Source organism: Dermacentor albipictus, chromosome 8 (genome assembly GCF_038994185.2).
Source record: "Dermacentor albipictus isolate Rhodes 1998 colony chromosome 8, USDA_Dalb.pri_finalv2, whole genome shotgun sequence".
NCBI lineage: Eukaryota > Metazoa > Arthropoda > Arachnida > Ixodida > Ixodidae > Dermacentor > Dermacentor albipictus.
The window spans coordinates 108,139,730-108,160,051 of NC_091828.1; the positions used below are offsets into that span (position 1 = coordinate 108,139,730).

Below are 20,322 nucleotides of genomic sequence, written 5' to 3' on the forward strand. Positions count from 1 at the left end.
CGGCCGCAACGGCTTCCCGACGATACGAATGGTCTCTCGCCATCTGCTTCAAGATCGCCTTTTGCTTCTTCATTTTGGGGCAGTCCTTCGAGGAAGCGTCATGGGATCCAAGGCAATTGGTGCATTTGAGAACCGTGGCTGCACAAGAGTCTGCTGCGTGAGGCTCGCTGCAGCGTGAGCAAACTCTCGTGTTCTCGCACACGGCACTCACGTGTCCCATTTGCGGCATTGCAGTGGCCTTGAGATGAATGGTCGCACAGGGTGTGTAAAGTGACCCACCTTGACGTGCGAAGGGAGAGTCTCGCCCTTGAATATAGTTTTCACACAGCGGGATATGCCGAGGCGTTACACATGTGTTATGGAGACGCCATCAACGGCAGGCTTCACTAGAATCGGCAAGTCGGCGCTGGAGATGGAGACGTCCACGTCGTAGATGACACCAGTAGTTTAACCACTGTTCCGGTGGATGTACGAGCGGAACTTAACGCCACCTAGGTCTGTAACCTTAGTCAAATTTCTCAGCGTCAAAGTCAGCGTCATAGTCAAATTTCTAAATAGTGCGGAGCAGATGTGGCCCTGTTGCTAGGCATTGCTGGTCCCAGGCATTTGTAATCTTTCGCGCGCATGCAGGTACTCAAATGAGCCTACGAAACCACGTACACATTCACGCAGTCATAACGTGGAACTGAAGTTATTACGCGTGTGTTTGAGCACACTGTGTGCATGCGTTGTGCTTCAGCAACAAGACTTCTCAATGTGCGGGCGCTTTATCCCTAAATAACAGTAATTTTCTCTATTATTTTAGCGATAGCAACACGACATTATTAATGCTAATTACCGCCTGACGACGGAAAGCCTTCTATAAAAAACTGCTGCGCAGGCTTTGAATGAACTTTACCGCGATTTCCTCTGGTAGCGCGTTAGCCGTTGTCTTTTACGGCAGGGCCAGCATAGGTGGCGCCACTGTCAAGGGCTCGACAACTGGGGGTTTGGATCGGAGGAGGAGCGAAGTAGTTTCCGCTAGTTTTGCAGATAGAGGGGAAGTTATGTTGACAGGCGTTTCGGCAGCGCCACCTGGGCATGCCGTCAGGCCACATTGTACGTTCCCTGCTGCATGAGAGAGAGAGAGAGAGAGAGAGAGAGAGAGAGAGAGAGAGAGAGAGAGAGAGAGAGAGAGAGAGAAACAACTTTATTTGCCACTGCAGGATTTGAAGTTAGGCCAGGTAGGCCAAGTGCGGCTCCCAGGTGGGGGTGACGTCTTGGGCCCACGAGACGAGTGCAAGTTGTGTTTTCTTGTCTGCTCTTGTCAGCAGCTGGTTCCAACCCTCGTCGGAGGGAGCTGGCACGAATGATTGTGGGGGTGGGTTACCCTCGCATCCCCAGAGAATGTGTGTACTAAGTGCGACCACGGAGTGTTCGCCTGCTCCATGAAAGCGAGCAATTTTTGGCCCATGCGTTGCGAAAACACTGTCTCGCATCTAACGCGATTTATTTAATGGGCTGAAAAAACGTCGCAGGGCCCCTTTAGTGCGAGTTCAGACACAGAGTGAAGAAAGAAAAATAAACGAAGGATAAGGCATACATATTTGAAGATACAAAATAAAAAAAGTAAATGATAAGCTGTGTAATTGTAGGCACACTGACGCGTATCTAAGGCATTATATTACGTCTCGGCCGTGCATTTATTTACAGGATCTCCTTGAAGTCACGATTCAGCGGCTTGGCGAGCCCTATGAATGTAGCTGTCGAACAATAGATGAAGCAGGGACCGTCTCGAACCAGCACGCCACCGGTTGGAGCGCCACGCCGCCTAATCCACGTGATCCGCTTCTCGCTGCCGTCGGTAGAGTTTCGGTAGTGAACGTGTACGCCCTTTATGTGAGGCTTAAGGCTGTCACTCAATGCCAGCATGGACACCTCGGCGACATTGTCCAGTAATGGCGCCGCCGACAGAAGGTACAGGTACTGCAGGCTGGCGATGCGGGAGATGTTTTCCTGGAACGGAACGATGCCCGCAGGAAATCACGTTATCTTAATAACTAACTCGTGCATCCGAAATTTTATTAAGGGCGCAGATGTCTCTTTAACTAGCACTCTTTACGCCGAAAATATGATGTGAGGGTATGAGTTATAAAGACACATTCTTAATCCTTCTTTTAATGCTGGAAATTGTTTTACCGTGCGCGCATTTGCACAGGTTAGCTCACGGCCTGAGCTTACCTGACCTGACCTGACCTTAGCTCATGACCTGAGCTAACCCGTTTTCCTGTCGTGTTATTTTCCACTGTTTCAGCTCACGGAACGATACAACATGCGAGTGCAACAAAGGCGAGGCAGAGCCTGTAGGGCGTCTTCACAAAGAAATTTCAGTTGCCCTTATGTCAGCCCTCGATGTCTTTTTATGCGGTAAATGTTAAAGAGAACTTAAGCTTTGAGGAATTGTGCTAAGCTGCTTAAAGCATTTGAAGGCAGTAAATAGATTGCGCGTTATTGCAGAAACTTATGATAGGGATTGATGGCCTGTTCTGAGCGAAACAATTAGCACTGGGAAGGCGTTTTCTTTTTTAGGTTCTGCTGCCCTTACAGGGCAACCGTGTCTTCTGGCGTATACAGTTGCCTTGAATTTATTGCAATAAAGATACGCAGCCGCAGTAAACACAATGCAGAAGTATTTTGGTGCCGATTAGTTGGTGCCTGCTGAAGAAGTAATGCGCCGTGCAGAATCTGTTTTTTTTTGCCGCTTCTCGAGCGAAAGTGTGCGCATTTCGTGTTACATTGGCCACAAAATTATTCTAGACGTTCCCGAATTTCCCGATTGTGCTAGCGATTACGTTACTTATATATTCGCTTCCTGTCGTTTCTAGCAACTAAACAGGTCATATATCTTATTTTGCTTTAGCGCCAGCTGAATAGGACCAACAAAGGCATGTCTGGAACATAAAGATTAGTGTGTGTCAGATGTGCCTTTCTGTTGTCCTTGTTCAGCTTGCGCTACAACAAAATAGATATGCCCTACCAACAAGCTCCTACAGCTACACTCATCAACAAATGGTAGCACACGCTGTGTCCCGCCTCTCCCTCCAACATTTTTCATGTATATTGCCCACTACCTAACGCGCTGAGTAAATAAGTAAACGAGGCAATTTTAATGCCTCGTTTAGAGTACACGTTTAGAGTACCGAACTATCCTTAAGTATGCTCGTGGCACTGAAAGCCCGTAGCTCAAATCCGACTCACCAGCAGACATGCCTCTCCGAAGGGCAGGGCATCGTGCCGAAGCACGAGACAACTCAGCGAGCTGTTTCTGGCGAGCAGTTTTACCAAAGACGGGTAGTTTGGGTGCGAGTGACTAGGGCAGTCTGAGAGCCGCACTGAAACTGCTGGGCAGGCCTCGACGAACGAATGGAAGAGACGGACATGCACGTCACTTAGAGTCAGCCTTGCAAGCGCGTTGTGAAAGACGGGCACGTCTTCGTTCATTTCCAACATGTCGTCGTGATCGAGGAGGAACTCACCCTCGCAGACGGCGCACCGAACGAAGCTGCCCCGCCTATCGAAGCGCACGCCCAGCTCTTTGAAGTCGGGGCAGTTCTGCGCCAGACGGCGCAGAGCTGACGGGCGGCGAAGCCCGCAAGGCGTCGCCGACAGGGATTGCAGATGCTCCAGCGAGCCGTCCTGGAGCAGTGCTGTCAAGTCGAGGTCCGGGCCGAAGTGGAACGCGCTTATGTTAAGCTCGACGACCTGCCGGAGCTTGGTCGATATGAGGTCACGAAGACTGTCGCGGTAAGCGGCGCCTGCCGTCGCGTAAACGCCTTCGGAGGGCTGTGCTGGAAATAGCAGAAGACAGAGTTGGCGCACGTTCGTCCAGAAGTGTTCAAGGCTGGCCAGGCGAATCCATTCCACTGTGGTGCCTTCTGCGTGATGGACGGCAACCAGGACCAGCTGTTGCGGCAGAAGGAGGGGATCGTCGCAGCAGTCAACGAGATCTGGAAGTAGAACACAGTTCCACATGTTGCTCGACCTCCGGTAGCTAACGTTGGCGCAGACGGCCGCGTAGCTCGTGAACTCTAAGGGTTCGGGTGGCAGTTGTTGAAAGGAGGGTGGCATCTCGGAAGAAAACGCGAATGTTTCCAAACTCGCACACTGTTGGAAAATAACGTTACACTCCAGGAGCGCGTTCAAGAAGGTTCCACGCGCGAAATGAATACGCAGCTCGTCGATTTTCGGGCAGAAGCGCAGGAGAGCCGAGAGGAGCTTGAAGTTCCGGTGTCCACTCACTTCGGCGTACATGCGGCGGAGATTAAGAGCCCGGGCGTCTGGCATTTCCGAGGCGCGCTGCTTCAACTGCCTTATTTCCGACTCCACGTCCGTATCTGCCACGAGGAGGAAGAACTCAACTTCCGCCAGATGCGGAAGCCGTTCCAGCATTAAACCGAGCAGGTCGCTCGGACGGAGCGGGCAGGCGACGCACCGCAAGTAATGGAGTCGCCTACATCTGCCGATGCGTCGAAGCAATACCACGGGTTTGAGAAGAATGCAATTTGCGAGGTCCAATTCGTGGATGGGCTCTCTCCACCTCGTAGTTCTTATCAGCTCGGCCAGTGAAGACGAACTTAGGCTGGGGCGCAGTCTCAGCGTCATTTCGGTGTTCCGGTGAGGTGTCTCGTTAGGGAAGCTGTTCACACTCGTCGATGATAGAGGCTCGAGGGGTGCGGCCAAACGGACGGGTAAAGGCGACTGTGCTAACCGAGTGTTACGGGCGACTGTTCACAAATGTTTGCTGCACACGTGATGCATTACGAGCGAGCAACGTGATGTCTCGCGGGTGTGGTGGCGCTGTCATCACTCCCAACGCATGCAAAGGAAATATGTCAGCGAGATTAGCGAAGGCGTGCGCTACTCGAAGGGTGCGTGCACGTGTTTGTTTTACACCTTTACTCGGCAAGGGTTACTGTTCAAAGCGGCTAAGAGCGATTAATAGTAGCGGAAGTGATAATGTTGTTCGCTCGTTTCACCCTCTTCCGTGTGCCTGCTTTTTCACGGCGTAAAGTTTAGATGGATGAACTCGCGGATGTGATGCACTACACGAGATAAGATTTTATCGAAGGAATGCATGTGCGGCTGCAGTACACCGGAGCCATCTTCAAGCGATATAACCTGTAACCTTATAAGTTTGAGTCTATGGCTTTCAGGTTACACTCACACGTTACATACGGCCTGGGCTTACGTTAACACGACAGTCAGAAAACCGGGCTGATCGAGGCTGACGTGACCACGCGCGGTTTTTACATGAACTCGGTTGTGACAAGTGAACAGCGACGGCACGTAGCATCGTGCCGAGACATCAGGGCGCAGGAACTGGACTTCCGGTTTCCGCAGCCACCTGCAACAGCTTCAGTTTCATGGGTCGTGTCGTTATGATTAGGTCGGGTTCTTGTCTGCACAGCGCATAAATCGCGACGCCCCACCGCTTCCGCGCAATTATGAGCACCGGCTGCAGTCCCGACCAGTCCGCGTTTACATGCGCGCTGCAAACGGGTCGAGCTGGATCGACCTCGTGCAGTCGGGCCGACTCTGCCCGACTCGACGCTCTTTCAGGCCGACCGGGCAGCGTTTGCACGAGCTCGACAGGCCAATTCCAGCCCGAGAACCCGACTCAACCCGATTCTTCCGGGTACATGCAAAACAACCCGATATATGAGTGCTTTGACGATCAAGCACGATATAGCGCCGGTGGTATTTCGTGCTTGAGCGCGTATTTTTATTGCTCAACGAAATACATGTTGAGAGCAATGTGACAGCGATAAGGTGATGTGAGAACTCACGACTGTCGTTTTTCGTTTGAGCATGGTGGCAATTGTACAGAAGTCACAAGAAAAAAAAACTGGTAACAGCAAAATTAGACAAAAGATAAAGCGACGCAGATTTAAAACATGAACAGCTCACAAACTTCGTCAACACGTGCGCTATTGACGCTCATGCTTTAGGAAAAGCGCGGCGTTCAAAAAATTCAGTGTTTTGAGTATTTATGCTCATGGATCGCGCGTTTGTGCATTTTATATGTGATGCAGCTTTGATGTGTTACTAATCTAATTCTGTGTGTTATCTAACGCGCGAGATAACTTCACAGCTCTGGTGAGCGTGGTTCTCACGAGCCTGCCGCAAAACTCGATTTAAAAATAAATTTCGCTGTGTTACGCGCCATAGCCCCGATACAATCGTGAGGTATCCTGTAGTGGGAGGGCTCCGGAATAATTTCGCCCACCTGGGTTTCCTTAAAGTGCGCACTTCATGGTACACGAGCGTTTTATTGCGTCTCGCTTCCCATCCAAATGCCGCGGCCATGGCAGCAGCATGCTATCCCGCACCCTCGAGTTTGGGAGCTCGTACAGCAGTGCTCTTTGCTGTGCGGACATTTCTTCAATTTCAATGGCTTTTTCTTGTCCCCTAAGTACACGCCTATGTCATGGCTCAGCCCTCGGCGTCCTTATTTTGTCGATTTAGAGAGCCCAAGCCAATTTGTCGAAAACCAAACCAGGCCTTTGAACGGGACGGTGTGGTAGCATCACGCGTAATTTCAACACGTCTATTCGATTCGACGAAGTTTATTTGCGCCTGCTCAACCTATTCACGGGGCGCAGCGAATGTGGGTAGCTAAGTGGAACGTTTGGGGAGGAACCGCGTTGTGAACCGGAAGTTCACGCAAAGGTCGTTCTTTCCTTTTCATTTCTTTGAGAAAATTCCACGACCATTCAGGGGTAGCTGCGCTGACGAGAGTCAACGACGTCTCTTAAGGCGATCGGTCGACGCGGGCCGAGTGTAATGTAATGTTATTACCTTGGGAACATTCCCATGTATATTCCCAGTGACGTAAAGGGCTCGCTTTAATGGCCTGATTTTTGGGGCGTAGTGTCGGTATATTTATTAGCAGCCACTAATAGGCAGGAAACACGGAGATATTCATGTCGAAATCCGTATAGCAGCAACACACACCGCGCGACTGTCCGTTTTAAATCTTCAATCATCACCGTTTGTGATGCCTCCTCGTGCTTCACTAAACCACTGCTCGAGGAAATACAAGGTTGCATCACTCACATCCTGCACTAGCACATGTGTAGTCATAATTGGGTTACTTCAGTGCGTATCGCTTACCTAGAGACCCTGTTAATGGAGATTGCACGCGCCGAACATTTAGCACAGTTCGCGTTTGTCAATGATCTCACTCTCCACCCAAGAACCCTCGATTCGCCTACCTACATTTCAATCGGATGGTTGTCATAGCTGAACTCATGACACGTTATTACCTCCCTTGCGTTAGGATCCTACGGCTGCGAGTGGTTCGTCAGCGATTTAGAAACTATGACCATCAAACATCCAGTTCTTATTCTGCAAAAAATGAAAATAAAATAAAAAAAGCCTCAACAGAAACGCCTTGGAAAACTTACGCCACGAAAAGTTCTGGAACCGCTTATTCTAATTGCTTCCAGATGGTTTAACAAACTTACCTTCATAGTCAAAAGAAGCTCTAGAGCTAGTCAAATTATTTCTATATTATTCTAGAAGTACGCATGCATGAAACTCATTTACGACGAGTTGTTCCACCAAGAGGTGGGTATATATTTTCCTTGTAGACGTCGAATTCAATGAATAGGCATAAGGGCAATGCGTAGGCATATAAATTTGAACAACCATAACAGAACGCTTACTCGGAGATTTCTAAAACATTCTACTACACTTTTGCCACTTATAAAAGGCACACAGATCTTTATAAAGTATCCTTACCCAAGTGCATTTGCACATTGTTAGCAGTGAGCGAGTAAAATTTACTTTCGGAGACCAAGCTGTTGAAGCGCGGAAGTGGGCGGCCACCCTATTCCTGGTAGCCAAGACCGGTTCACCAGTCGTCGCTGGTTGTCATGACTTGGGCTAAGCAAAACGTATTACGCCTCCGGTTGCAAACCTTATTCAGAAAACAGCACACCACGCAACAACTTCCACCCCTTCTGCTTGTAGACGGTGCTTTAAGAATGATAGCGTGGTAAACTCCGATAAGCTTGAAACCCCCCAAAATTACCGTAGACGATCAATCCACTGGCAGTGGTCATCACACCTGGCTCCAGCAAGTGAAGCCTACCTTTTATCACAAACCGAGTAACGAATGACAAACTTTCAAATTTGTCGCAGACTTCCTTGAACCCAGCAACGTTCTTTAGACGCTCTCCCAGACCCAACAAAATTGTTAAAGGGCCCCGAACAATTATAGTAGCGTGGAAAAGGAATGTTCAATGGCTAGTACGTGAAACAAGAATTTTTTAAAAAACAATTAGTCATAAACTCATGACTGTGGCCATGCATGAATGTGTAGTTAGTAAATCAACAAATATTGAATGGTAGCTTACCATGAGCTTTCTGGTATATACATGGTTTTCTAAAAACAAAGCATAAATAATATGGATTTTATTTTTTACAGTTTTTGGAATACGTGAATGCGCTATGCTCAGGGGTTCGACGGGCTCACTCTTCCCTTGTGAAAAACTCTCTTTCAAAATACCCGACATATTTTCTTCAAATATTTATTTACTGTTTTACCCATGCGCTTCCCCACTTGGTGGCCGAAGAGATCGGAATATTTGCGTTACAAAACCTAACCGACCATGCAATTCAGTCTCATCATACCAAAGTATTGCAAAGAGTTTTATGTATGGAACAAATTTATTGCAATGTTTAAGTTGCCGTCGATATTACTTCCTATACTCTAATACTTTAGTGCACCCTAAACTATGCGCTTTCACACCGTGGGAAGAGCCAGCTCCATCAAAATAGTCTATCAAATGAAAGGCAAAAACGTTACTCACACTACTCAACCCTCTACAGTTGAGAGGTGCTTCGGAGAGTGTTTGCCACCCCATAGAGACTGTAGTCCATGAAGAACCGGTTGACAGGCATCTGTAACCTTCTCGAGTTCTTCGCCGGAAAGACCTGGGGAATGTTCACAAGCGCTACGCGGCTACTATATAGGCTACTTTCTGCCAGCTTCTTGCGGTACAGCTTGCCAGTTTTGACTACCGCATGTAAAACAAGCCTAGGTACTATTCAAATCTTTCATGCAGAGGCGCTCATGATGTGTCTAGGTATTCCTCCGAGTGCGTCAACGGCGGCAACTATTGCAATCACCAGGGAGCACGTCATCAAGACCCACATCACAGTTGAAGCACTGAGCGTGCACGTAAGGCACCTTTCCCGCACTGCTTGTCACATTCGAGCCTCTGTGTATGCTGAGAGACCGCGTGCTTCGTTCTGCCGAACGGTATCCGTACATTGTGAGGCAATAACCATCGTGCTTTACACCTTCCGCGAGACGTTTCGCTCCATATCGGTGCCTCATTCACCCAAAGATCAACGCGACAATACCTGGCGTACGAAAAAAAATCAGATATCTCATAAGCGGCTCTTAAACAGCTTACCTTACTTTTATTAAATTAGACGTATCGGTATCACATTCGCATGTACTCTGACGACTCGGTTCGGCCGATAAGCTGTACCGCAGCTGTCGCTATTCCAGCAGAAGCCACCACTGTCAAGTTGAAAACATCTCACTTGATAACATCGACAGCAGCATAACTCGAAGCGCTTAGGGTCGCAGTACGCTTTAATAATGACGAAGCAACACTCAAATGGTCGACTTTCTGCGGCTCGAAGACGCCACTACATTGTTTATTGTCAGCCTTACGGTGCGGCTCGCTCGACCATTTTGTATTTGAAATCACAGTGGGCATACACCACCTTACAAAGAAAGGACATCAAATATTGTATCAGAGGCTGCCAAGTCACTGCGGTATCATGCGCAAGGCATGTGCGGATCAAGGTGACCGTTCAGCTCACGCACAAGACGACTGCCTATCGATACCGGTGTTTAGGACTGATGCTGCAAGGGTGATCCGCCTAATTGCACGCCAGTGCACTACACCACAGTGGAATGAACCACATGAATGCACGCCCGTTTATACACGCTGGATCCAGCCTTATGCACCCGGCTTCCACCAAAACTTCCTTGAAGAGATGCGACCCTTTTGTGTAAGCTGTACTTGGGGGTCTTGTTTCCCAATGCCTACACGTTCCGCATAGGGATGGCTGACACCGCCTAAAATTGGCGATTGCCCCGACGCGGGAACGATTCGTCGTGTTCTTTGTGAGTGCCCGCCACATAGTGTGTCGAGACAACCGCTTTCTGTCGGGCTGAACCACTTGGCTGACCAGCCTGTTTCGAAAAAAAAAAAAAGGATTCTGAAACATCGACGCGACTTGAGATCGCATCAGAAGTGACCTTGTTTGCTCCTGATCTCCTCTGATTTCTCCCTTTCTCTTAACGTTTCCCCTAACATTTTACGGCAAAGCTGTATTCCTCTACTCCTCAAGGAAATATTCTTGTTGCCAGCAAAAAACTCCCCTGACGTGGGCCCAACCCGGAGACAGTGTAATATCAGCGCGACCCGCGGCGGAGGTGAAGCAGACGTTAAGCACACCCCATACGTGGGCCGATGCCGCAGATAGGCCAATGCTGGGCCTACTTGCGGCGGAGATGAAGCAGACGTTAAGCACTCCTTGTACGTGGGCCGATCCCGAGGATAGTGCAATACCGGCCCATCCTGCGGCGAAGGTGAAGGAGGCGCTAAGCAGTCCCCCTTCCTGGGCCTATCCAGAGAATAGTGCAATACCAGCCCGACCCGCAGCAGAGGTGAAGCAGGCGTTAAGCACCGCTCATACGTTGGCCGATCCCGAAGATGGTGCAGTACAGGCCCGTGCCGCGGCGGAAGTGAAGTAGGCATTAAGCCCTCCGCATACGTTGGCCGATACCTAAGATAGTGCAATACCGGAACGACCCGAGGCGCAGGTGAAGCAGGCGTTAAGTACTCCCAATACGTGGGGCGATCCCGAAGATAGTGAAATTCCGGACCCACCCGCGGTGGAGGTGAAGGAGGCGCTAAGCAGTCCCCCTTCCTGGGCCTATCCAGAGAATAGTGCAATACCAGCCCGACCCGCAGCGGAGGTGAAGCAGGCGTTAAGCACCGCTCATACGTTGGCCGATCCCGGAGATGGTGCAGTACAGGCCCGTGCCGCGGCGGAAGTGAAGTAGGCATTAAGCCCTCCGCATACGTTGGCCGATACCTAAGATAGTGCAATACCGGAACGACCCGAGGCGCAGGTGAAGCAGGCGTTAAGTACTCCCAATACGTGGGGCGATCCCGAAGATAGTGAAATTCCGGACCCACCCGCGGTGGAGGTGCAGTTCGCCATTAAGGGGCCCACATACACAGCTTCGCTGGTCATCCTTTTTTCACAACAAGGGCACTGAGATTTTTTTTTAGTACCGTTACTCTTCACGTGGTCCTTGGCTTGTTCTCGAGCTTCTTTGTTTCCCTCCATGTTTCTGGCCCATATGTTAGCGCTTGTAGAGTGCAATGGTTCTGCACTTTTCTTTTCAACGACAGTGGTAAGTTAAATATTTGTGCAGTATGACAACGAATGGCTTGTTTACGTTATTTGATACATGTTTTGATTAATATTTTGGGGTCTGGTCACCTCAGAAAATCGTAAATGATAAGCTTGTGTTACACAAAGGAAAGTATTCACTCACGTCTTGACCACTGTGATAATGACTAATGCAAAAAACAGGAATAGCAAATCACCTGATACATTTAATAGAGTATAGTGCTCATCAAACGAGGGTTGATGACAATGCTACATCACTGCACTTCGTTCTGATGGTGTCCAACAATGGTGAGATATAACAATGGTGCATATGGTGCAAGAATGGTGCATATAACGAATTTCTATGTCTATTTTGAGAAAACGAATTTGTAGGAAAGTGTGTGGTGCAGCGAGGAGCAGGACAAGGGACAAAGAACAACAACAACCTCTTGTCCTCGTTGTTGGGTGTCCCTTGTCCTACTTCGCGCTGCATCACATAGTCATATGGTAATCCCACAAGCCCAAACCATCCCCCTAAGTTAGAATTTTTGGGCTTCCTAAGGCAAGCCATTCTTACTCAACGGCAGATTACTATTGTGACATCTTTCATGTGTTGGTCCAGGAACTGGATCGTTTGCGAAAGGACTGCGTTTCTCCTGCACCAGATTGGTTCAGAAGAGGGTCCGCTTTAATCTGTCTTTTTCCCTGTAGACTGCAAGAGCAGCAGTGTGGACTTCTTTAAGAAATCCACAAACAGGACCGCTCATATTGTCTGTACAGACTACATAACCAGGTAACGCGCTCCTTAGCCTCACTTGGCACACCGTGCGCAAGAAACGATCGCTTAAGTCGCGGAAAAATAAAAACCGGTTTACGACCTGTCGTATAAATAGCTGCGTCATACCCATACCTCCGTCTTTAACTCGCCTGAACAAATTCGTTCGACTGCATCGTTCCCAATTCGAAGCCCACATAAATACTGTATATTTACCCTTGAACAATGCAATACCTGCATTACATACCATAGTTTTGTGACAAAAAATAGATCGCACACTGTAGGTCTTGCAAACACTGAAAGATGTCCACCTTTCCATGTCATTTGTTGTTTCATATAAAAGTTCAAAACAGGCAATAAAAACAAAAACAAAAAATGTTCCCCGCCGCATGAAAGCGAGCGTATTTGGCTCAAGCAGACCGGAAGCATTGTCTCTCGTACAGCGCGATTTACTTAACGGGCTCAAAAAGCATTGCAGGGTCCCTTTAGCGCGAATTCGGACACTCGGTGAGATAAAAAAATAAACAAGACCTAAGGCATGCTTACTCGAAGATACCTATGAAAAAAATCAAATGCTAAGCTGTATCACTGTAGGCACTTTTACGCATATATACGAGACATTATTACGTCTCGACCATGCCTTCAATAGATGATCTCTTTGAAGTCACGGTTTAGCGGCTTGGAAAGTCCTATGAACGTAGCCGTCGAACAATGGAGGAAGCAGGGACCGTCTCGAACCAGGACGCCACCGGTCGGAGCGCCACCCCGCCTAATCCACGTGATCCGCTTCTCGGTGCCGTCGGTAGAGTTTCGGTAGTGAACGTGTACGCCCTTTATGCGAGGCTTCAGGCGATAACTGAACGCCAGCAGGGACACCTCGGCGTCATTGTCCAGTAATGGCGCCGCTGACAGAAGGCGCAGGTACTGCAGGCCGGCGATGCGGGAGATGTTTTCCTGGAACGGAACGATGCCCGCAGGAACTTATATTCTTAAATAATTTAGATCTGCAGACATTTAGTAAGGGCGCAAGTGCCTTTATGTCACACTCTTACGGAGAAAAAAATCATGCAAAGGTCTGAGTCAGAGGCATGTACATGCTTAATCCTTTCTTTTTGGGTGCTAATTATTTTACAATACACGCATTTGGGCTTGTTAGTTCATGACCTGAGCAGATGTATCAGGAAATAACAAGATGTGTGTCATTCCCCCTTTTTTTTCATGTAGTATTGCGCTGTTTCAGCTCCAGGAACGACGCAACATGCGAGTGCACCAAGGGATGGCCTGAGCTTAGGACGTCTTCCCGAAGCAATTTCCGTTGCCCGTATCTAAGCCTTTGATTTCCTTGTTTGCGGTAAACCTTATCAAGGGAAATTAGGTTGTCAGAAATTGTGCTAAACACCGAAAGGATTTGAAGGGAAAAAATCGGTTGTGTGTTACTGCAGGAACTTATGGTTGCGATCGGTTGCCTGTTCTGAGCTAAACAACTAGCTCTGGGAAGCATTAATTTTTTATCATTTCTTCTGCCGTTCGAGGGCTACAGTGTCGTTACCGTAATAATATAGTTACCTTGAGCATTTATCTCAAGAAAGATACGCAACCGCAGTGAACATAATCCAGAAGTACTTTCTTGCGGGCTAGTTGGTTCATACAGAACAACTAATGGAAACTAAACGAAATTGTGCTCATGTCGTTTCAAAGTGGTTACAAAACTGTTGTCGATGTTTGCGCATTTCCGGGTAGCGCAAGCTTAACAAATACAACAGAAAGGGACATCGGCCTCGCACAGAGCTGTGCGCGTCAGATGTGCTTTTCTGTTCTCTTTGTTCAGCTTGCGCTACAACAAAATAAGATATGCCATACCAACGTACCCCTGTAGCTATCCTTATCGACAATTGTTAGTTTGTGCACTATCCTACCTCTCCTGCCGCCATTTTTCACGTGTTCTGCGCAGCACGTAACTCACTGGGGAAATGAAAAAACGAGGAAATTTCAGTTCCTGCGCAATTCGACACGTTTAGAGCACGGAACCATCCTTCAATATGCTCGTGGCACTGAAAGCACGTCGCGAAAACCCGACTCACCCGTAGACACGCCTCGCCGAAGGGCAGGGCATCGTGGCGAAGCACGAGACAAATCAGCGAGCTGTTTCTGGCGAGCAGGTAGCCCAAAGACGGGTAGTCAGGGAGCGACGGATTGGGGCAGTCTGACAGCCGCACCGAAACCGCTGGACAGGTCTGGATGAACCAAAGGGCGATACGGCCATACACGTCATTCAGAGTCAGCCTGACAAGCGCATTGTGAAACACGGGGGCCCCGTCTTGCATTTGCGGGATGTCTTCGGGATTGAGGAAGAACTCACCCTCGCAGACGGCGCACCGAACGAAGCTGCCCCTCCTATCTATGCGCACGTCCAGTTCTTTGAAGTCGGGACAGTTTTGCGCCAGACGGCGCAGAGCTGCAGGGCGGCGAAGGCCGCAGGGGGTCGCGGAGAGGGATCGCAGATGCCGCAGCGAGCCGTCCTGGAGCAGTGCCGTCAAGTCGAGGTCGGGGTCGAAGTGGAACGCGCTTATGTTAAGCTCGACTAGTTGCTTGAGCTTGACGGCGATGAAGTCGCGAAGACTGTCGCCATACGCGGCGCCAGCCGTCGCGTAAACACCATCGGAGGGCTGTGCCGGAAATAGCAGGAGGCAGAGTTGTCGCACGTTCGTCCAGAAGTGTCCAAAGCCGGCCAGGCTAAACCATTCTGGCGTGAAGCCTTCTGCGTGGTGGACGGCAACCAGGACCAGCTGTTGCGGCAAATGGATGGGATTTGTGTACCCGACAGCGAGATCCCAGAGTAGAACACAGTTCCACATGTTGCTCGACCTCTGGTAGCTGACGTTGGCGCAGACGGCCGCGCAGCTCGTGAAGTCCAGTGGTGTGGACGGCAGGCGTTGATTGGAGGCTGGCACCTCTGAAGAGAACGTGAATGTTTCCAAATTGACGCCCTGTCCGAGGATGGCGTTACATTCCAGGAGTGCGTTCATGAAGTTTCCGCGCACGAAATGAACACGCAGCTCGTCCAGGTAAGGGCAGTAGCTCAGGAGCGCCGAGAGGAGCTTGAAGTTGAGGTCGCCGCTCACTTCGGCGTACATGCGGCAGAGATTGAGTGCGAGGGTGCCTGGCACTTGCGACGCGGTGTGGTGCAGCTCCCTTATTTCCGAGTCCACGTCCGTCTCAGCCACAAGGGAGAACTCAACTTCCTCTAGATACGGAAGCCGGTTTAGCATTAAATCGAGCAGAGCGCTCGGCCTGAGTGGGCAGGCGACGCACCGCAAGTATTGGAGTCCCGTACATTTGCCGATGTGTAGAGGCAATTCGCTGGGTTCGAGAAGAATGCAATTTGTGAAGTCCAGTGAGCGGATAGTCCACACATATTTCACAGCTTCTAGCTTCTCGACCAGAGAAGACAGCCCTTGGTGGGCGCGTAGCACCACCATTACTTCGGTGTCCCTGTGCCGGTGTCTCTTTAGTGGAGGGCTTCACGCTGGGCAAATTGTAAAGGCTCGAGTGGCGCGGCCCGACGAACGGGGAAATGCGATGGTTCCATTCGAGGGTTACGCATGACGTTTGACAAATGTTTGTTGCGCACATGATACACTACGGGCAAGCAACGTGACGTCACATAGGTGCGGTGGCGCTGCGTCACTCCCAAGGCTTGGAGAAGAAATATTTCCTCGAGATTTGCGAAGGCGTGCGTTACCCGGAAGGTGCTCGAACGAGTTTTCCATCTTTACTCATCAGAGATAATTATTCGAATCGGCGAACAGCTACGAAGAGCAGCAGAAGTGACAAAGCTGTTCGTTCGTTTCACCCTGTTCTGTTTGCCTGCTTGTTCACAGCATGCGGTTACAGATGTATGAACCCGTGGACATGATACCCTACACGAGATAAGATTTTAGCGAAGGCTTTAGCGTGGCTATAATACACCAGACCCAGCTTGAAGCGATAATCTGTGCACATTTATTGTGCACACAGGTTAGAAGCTTTAGGCTACAGGTTACACTTATGGGTAACCCTTACATATGTTTTACAGGCTATACTTACGTGAAGCCGTCAGTCAGCAAATCGGTCTTTATTAGCATGGCGTGACCGCGCGCCCTTTTACATGAACTCGCATCTGACAGGCCGCGATCAACGGCGGCACGGAGCGTTGTGCCGAAATATCGACGCGTCCGAACTTAACCTCCAGTTCCAGCCAGCAACAGCTTCTAGTTTTATGGGTCTTGTCGTTATGATTAGGTTATGTGCTTGTCTTCGCTTTCTGATGATAGCCTTGCCGTAGCACAGTGCATAAATCGTGACGTCACTCTGCTACCGCTCAAGTCTAAGCGCTGGGTGCAGCCCTGACCAGTCAGCGTTTACATGCGTGTTGGAAATGGGTCGCAGTGGGTTGACCTCGCGCAGTCGGGCCGACTCAGCCCGACTCGACGCTTTTTCAGCCCGACCGGGCAGCGTTTACATGCGTGCTGGAAATGGGTCGCAGTGGGTTGACCTCGCGCAGTCGGGCCGACTCAGCCCGACCCGACGCTCGTTCAGGCCGACCGGACAGCGTTTGCACGAGTTAGATAAGCGAATTCATGCCCGACAAGGCGACTGGACCCGCTTCTGTCGGGTGCATTCAAAACGCCCCGCTATATTACAGCTTGGCAGGGGCCATAGGCCGCGGTGCGTCTTGCTTAAGCGCGCTCCTTCGTTGCATAACAATGGAGAAATTAACAACAATGTGACACCTATAAGATGATGCGTCAACACAACTATTACTTTTTGTTAGAGCATGGTGGCTATTGTACGGAATTCACAAGAAAAAGGAAAGGACTGAGGGCAACAAGATTATACAAAAAGAAAGCGAGACAGTTTGAAACTTGAACAGCTCACACCTTTCGTCAACGCGTGTGTTATGGACGTTCATGTTTTCGCACAAGCACTGCATTCGAAAATTCAATGTTTTAATAATTTACAGTCGTGGATTCAACGTTTTGGCATCTATATGTGTGGGTAAGTTTTGACGTCTTACTAATCTCTTTTTCCGTGTTATCAAACGCGCGATGTAAGTTCATAGCCTTCCTGACCGTGATTCTAGTGAGCATGCCGGAAATCTCGATTTAAAAATGAATTTCGCTGTTTTACACATCGAAACCACGAAACAATCATGAAGTACGCTGTAGTGGGAAGCCTCAGGAATAATTTTGACCACCTGCGTTTATTTGAACATGCGCCCAATGCATGGCTCACGAGCGTTCTTTTGCGTATCGCCCCCCATTCAAATGCCGCGGCCATTGGCGCGGGATGCTCCCGTTCCCTCGAGCTTTGGAGCTCGTATAGCTGTGCTCTTTGCTATGGGTCATTTCTTAAATTTCAATGCTTTTTCTTTTGTCCCCCTAATACAAGCCTACGTGATGGCTCTGGCACCGGCGTCCTTATTTTGTCCATACAGCAAGTTGGTGCCAACTCGTCGAAAAGGAAACCAAGCTTTTGAACTGGACGGTACGGCAGCATCACGCGTAGTTTCGACATGTCTATTCGATTCAACCAAGTTTATGTGCACTGCTGAACCTATCGATGGGGCAATGCAAGTCTTGGAAGCTAAGTGGAACGTTCGGGGAGGAACCCACGTTGCGAACCGCAAGTTCAGCCCAAAGTCCTTCTTTTTTTAAAAAATGTTTTGCTCAAATTTCACGACCACCCATTGGTGGCTGCGCTGACGAGACTCAACGAGGTCTCTTGAGCTGATTAGTTGCATCGTGCCGACTATTACGGGATCGTTATTACCTCGGGAACATTCCCATGTATCGCCCCAGTGATATCAAAGGCATGCCTATATCTGTGCACATTTTCGGGGCCTGCTGTTGCTATATTTATTAGCACCCACTAGTTGTGTTTTGCGCGTCAAAATCGGCATAGCAACAGCACACACTGCGCGACTGTCGATTTGAAGTCTTCCATCGTCACTGCTTGTGATGCCGCCTCGTGCTGCACTAAGCCACTGCTCGAGGAAATTCAAGTTTGCATCACTCGCATCCTGCACTAGCTCATTTTAATCGCTGTTGGGCGACATCAATGCGTATCGCTCACTTGGGGACCAGGTTAACGGAAATTGGGGGCGCCGCACAGTTGACACAGTTCGCGTTCTCCAGTGATCTCAATGTTTGCGCAAATACCCTCGAATCCCAAACCTACATTTCAATCGCATGGTTGTCACAGCTGAACTATTGACACGTTATGACCTCCCTTGCTCTAGCCTCCTACGGCTTCGACTGGTTTCTCTGCTATTCCGAAACTATGGCCATCAAGGCATCCAGTTCTCCTTTTTCCGTAAAAAGAAAGGAAAGCCTCAACAGAAACGCTTTAGAAGACTTGCGTCACGAATGTTTCTGGTATCACTTATTCTAATTGCTTCCATGTGGTTCAACATATTTACCTTCATAGTCAGAAGAAGCTCTAGAGCTTCTGAAATTAATTCTATATATTTATACTAGAATAACGCTCGCATAAAACACGTTGACGGCAATAAGGTGCGATAGATATTCCTTGTAGACGCGGAATTCATTAAAAATGCCAAGGGTAATGCGTAGGCAAATAAAGTTGAACCAGCACAACATAATGCTTACTCGGAGATTTCTAGAAAAATTATTGCAAAGCTTTTGCCACTTTAAAAGGCACACTGATCTTCATAAAGTATCCTTCTCCAACTGGATTTACACATTGTCAGCAGTGATTGAGTAAAATAAATTTTTGGAGACTAAACTGCTGATGCCTGTAGGTAGGCGGCCACCCTATTCCAGGTAGTCCAGACTTGTCCACCAGCCGAAGCTGGTCCTCAGGATTTGGGCTAAGCAAAACATGTTACACCTCTCATTGCAAACCTAATTCAGAAAAGAGCACACCACGCAACAACTTCCACCACTCCACATCTAGACGCTGGTTAATTATTATAGCGTTGTACATTCCTATAAGTTTTGAGCGCCGGAAAATTCCCCAAGGCGATTTATCCACTGGTAGTGACCATCACATTCGGCTCCAGCAAGTGAAGCCTACCTCTTACCACACTCGGACTAACGACTTTGGAAGTTTCATATTTGTCGTAGACTTCCTCCAACACAACAAAGCGCTTTGGACGCTCTCGCAGGCCGAACAAAATTGTTAAAGGGCCCCGAAAAATTGCAATAGCGTGGAAAAAAATATTCAATTGCCAGTACGTGAAAGACGAATATTTTTAAACAATTATTGATAAAATGAGGACTGTGTCCATGCATGAATGTATAGGTGATAAGGCAACAAATATTCAATGGCAGCTTGCACTGTGGTTTCTGCTTTATACGTGGTGTTCTAAAAAACAAGGTACAAATTATTATGGTTTTTATTTTTGATCTTATTTGGAATGAGTGAATGCGCTCTGCTCAGGGATTTGAGGGGCTCACTCTTATCATGTGAAAAACTTTATTTCAAAATACCCGACCTATTTCCTTCTAATATTTATTTATTGTTTTAACTTTTTCCTTTACCTATTTCGTGGTCGAAAAGGTCGAAATAGTTACATTGCAAAACCTTACCGACCATGGAAGTCAATTTCATCACACCAAACTTCTGCAATGAATTTCATTTATGGCAAAATTTAAGAGCAACTTTTAAGTTCCCATCGATTGTTCTTTCTATACTCTAATAATCTACTTGATCCTCACAACTATGCGGTTTCACACCGTGTTACATACGCGCTCCGTAAAAACACTCGATAAAATTAGAGGCAAAAAAGTTACTCGAACTACTCAACCCTATTCTTTTGAAAAGTGCTTGGGGTAGAGGTTGCCAGCCCACAGAGACTGCAGTACTTTGAAGAACTGGTTAACAGGTATCCGTCACGTTCTGCAGTTCTTCGCTGGAAAATCCTGCAGAATGTCTAGAAGCGGTACGCTGCAACTATATCGGGTCCTTCTTCACGGATGTTGCGGTACAGCTTGACAGTTTCCATTAGCGCAAGTAAAGCAAGCCTACACACTATTCAAAGCGTTAAGCCAGAGCCGCTCAGGGCTTGTCTAGCT

The 20,322-nt window shown here is 48.6% G+C and overlaps 2 protein-coding genes across 3 annotated transcripts; both read right to left on the minus strand.

The window, feature by feature from the left end:
- Window positions 1-1,347: 1,347 nt before the first annotated feature.
- LOC139048987 (uncharacterized) lies at window positions 1,348-4,843 on the minus strand. 2 transcript variants are annotated; one of them, XM_070524002.1, is made up of 2 exons: window positions 3,238-4,843; window positions 1,348-1,995 (listed from the first exon to the last, which is right to left on the minus strand). In XM_070524002.1, the coding sequence occupies exons 1-2, from the start codon at window positions 4,639-4,641 to the stop codon at window positions 1,687-1,689; spliced, it is 1,713 nt and encodes a 570-aa protein (XP_070380103.1). In that variant the 5' UTR covers window positions 4,642-4,843; the 3' UTR covers window positions 1,348-1,686. The 2 variants fall into 2 exon arrangements, with proteins under 2 accessions (XP_070380103.1, XP_070380104.1); XM_070524003.1 differs by having other exon boundaries at window positions 1,348-1,972; window positions 3,238-4,842.
- A 7,675-nt stretch (window positions 4,844-12,518) lies between these two features.
- Window positions 12,519-15,901, minus strand: LOC139048988 (uncharacterized). The gene is made up of 2 exons (XM_070524004.1): window positions 14,326-15,901; window positions 12,519-13,198 (listed from the first exon to the last, which is right to left on the minus strand). Exons 1-2 carry the CDS (start codon window positions 15,721-15,723, stop codon window positions 12,887-12,889), a joined length of 1,710 nt encoding a protein of 569 aa, XP_070380105.1. The 5' UTR covers window positions 15,724-15,901; the 3' UTR covers window positions 12,519-12,886.
- Between the last annotated feature and the right edge of the window lie 4,421 nt (window positions 15,902-20,322).

Coding starts and splice junctions, on each gene's coding strand:
- LOC139048987 (XM_070524002.1), bottom strand. CDS start 4,641: ATGACGCTGAGACTGCGCCCCAGCCTAAGTTCGTCTTCACTGGCCGAG. Junction 1,996..3,237: donor TCGGAGAGGCATGTCTGCTG/GTGAGTCGGATT, acceptor GTTCCGTTCCAG/GAAAACATCTCCCGCATCGC.
- LOC139048988 (XM_070524004.1), bottom strand. CDS start 15,723: ATGGTGGTGCTACGCGCCCACCAAGGGCTGTCTTCTCTGGTCGAGAAG. Junction 13,199..14,325: donor TCGGCGAGGCGTGTCTACGG/GTGAGTCGGGTT, acceptor GTTCCGTTCCAG/GAAAACATCTCCCGCATCGC.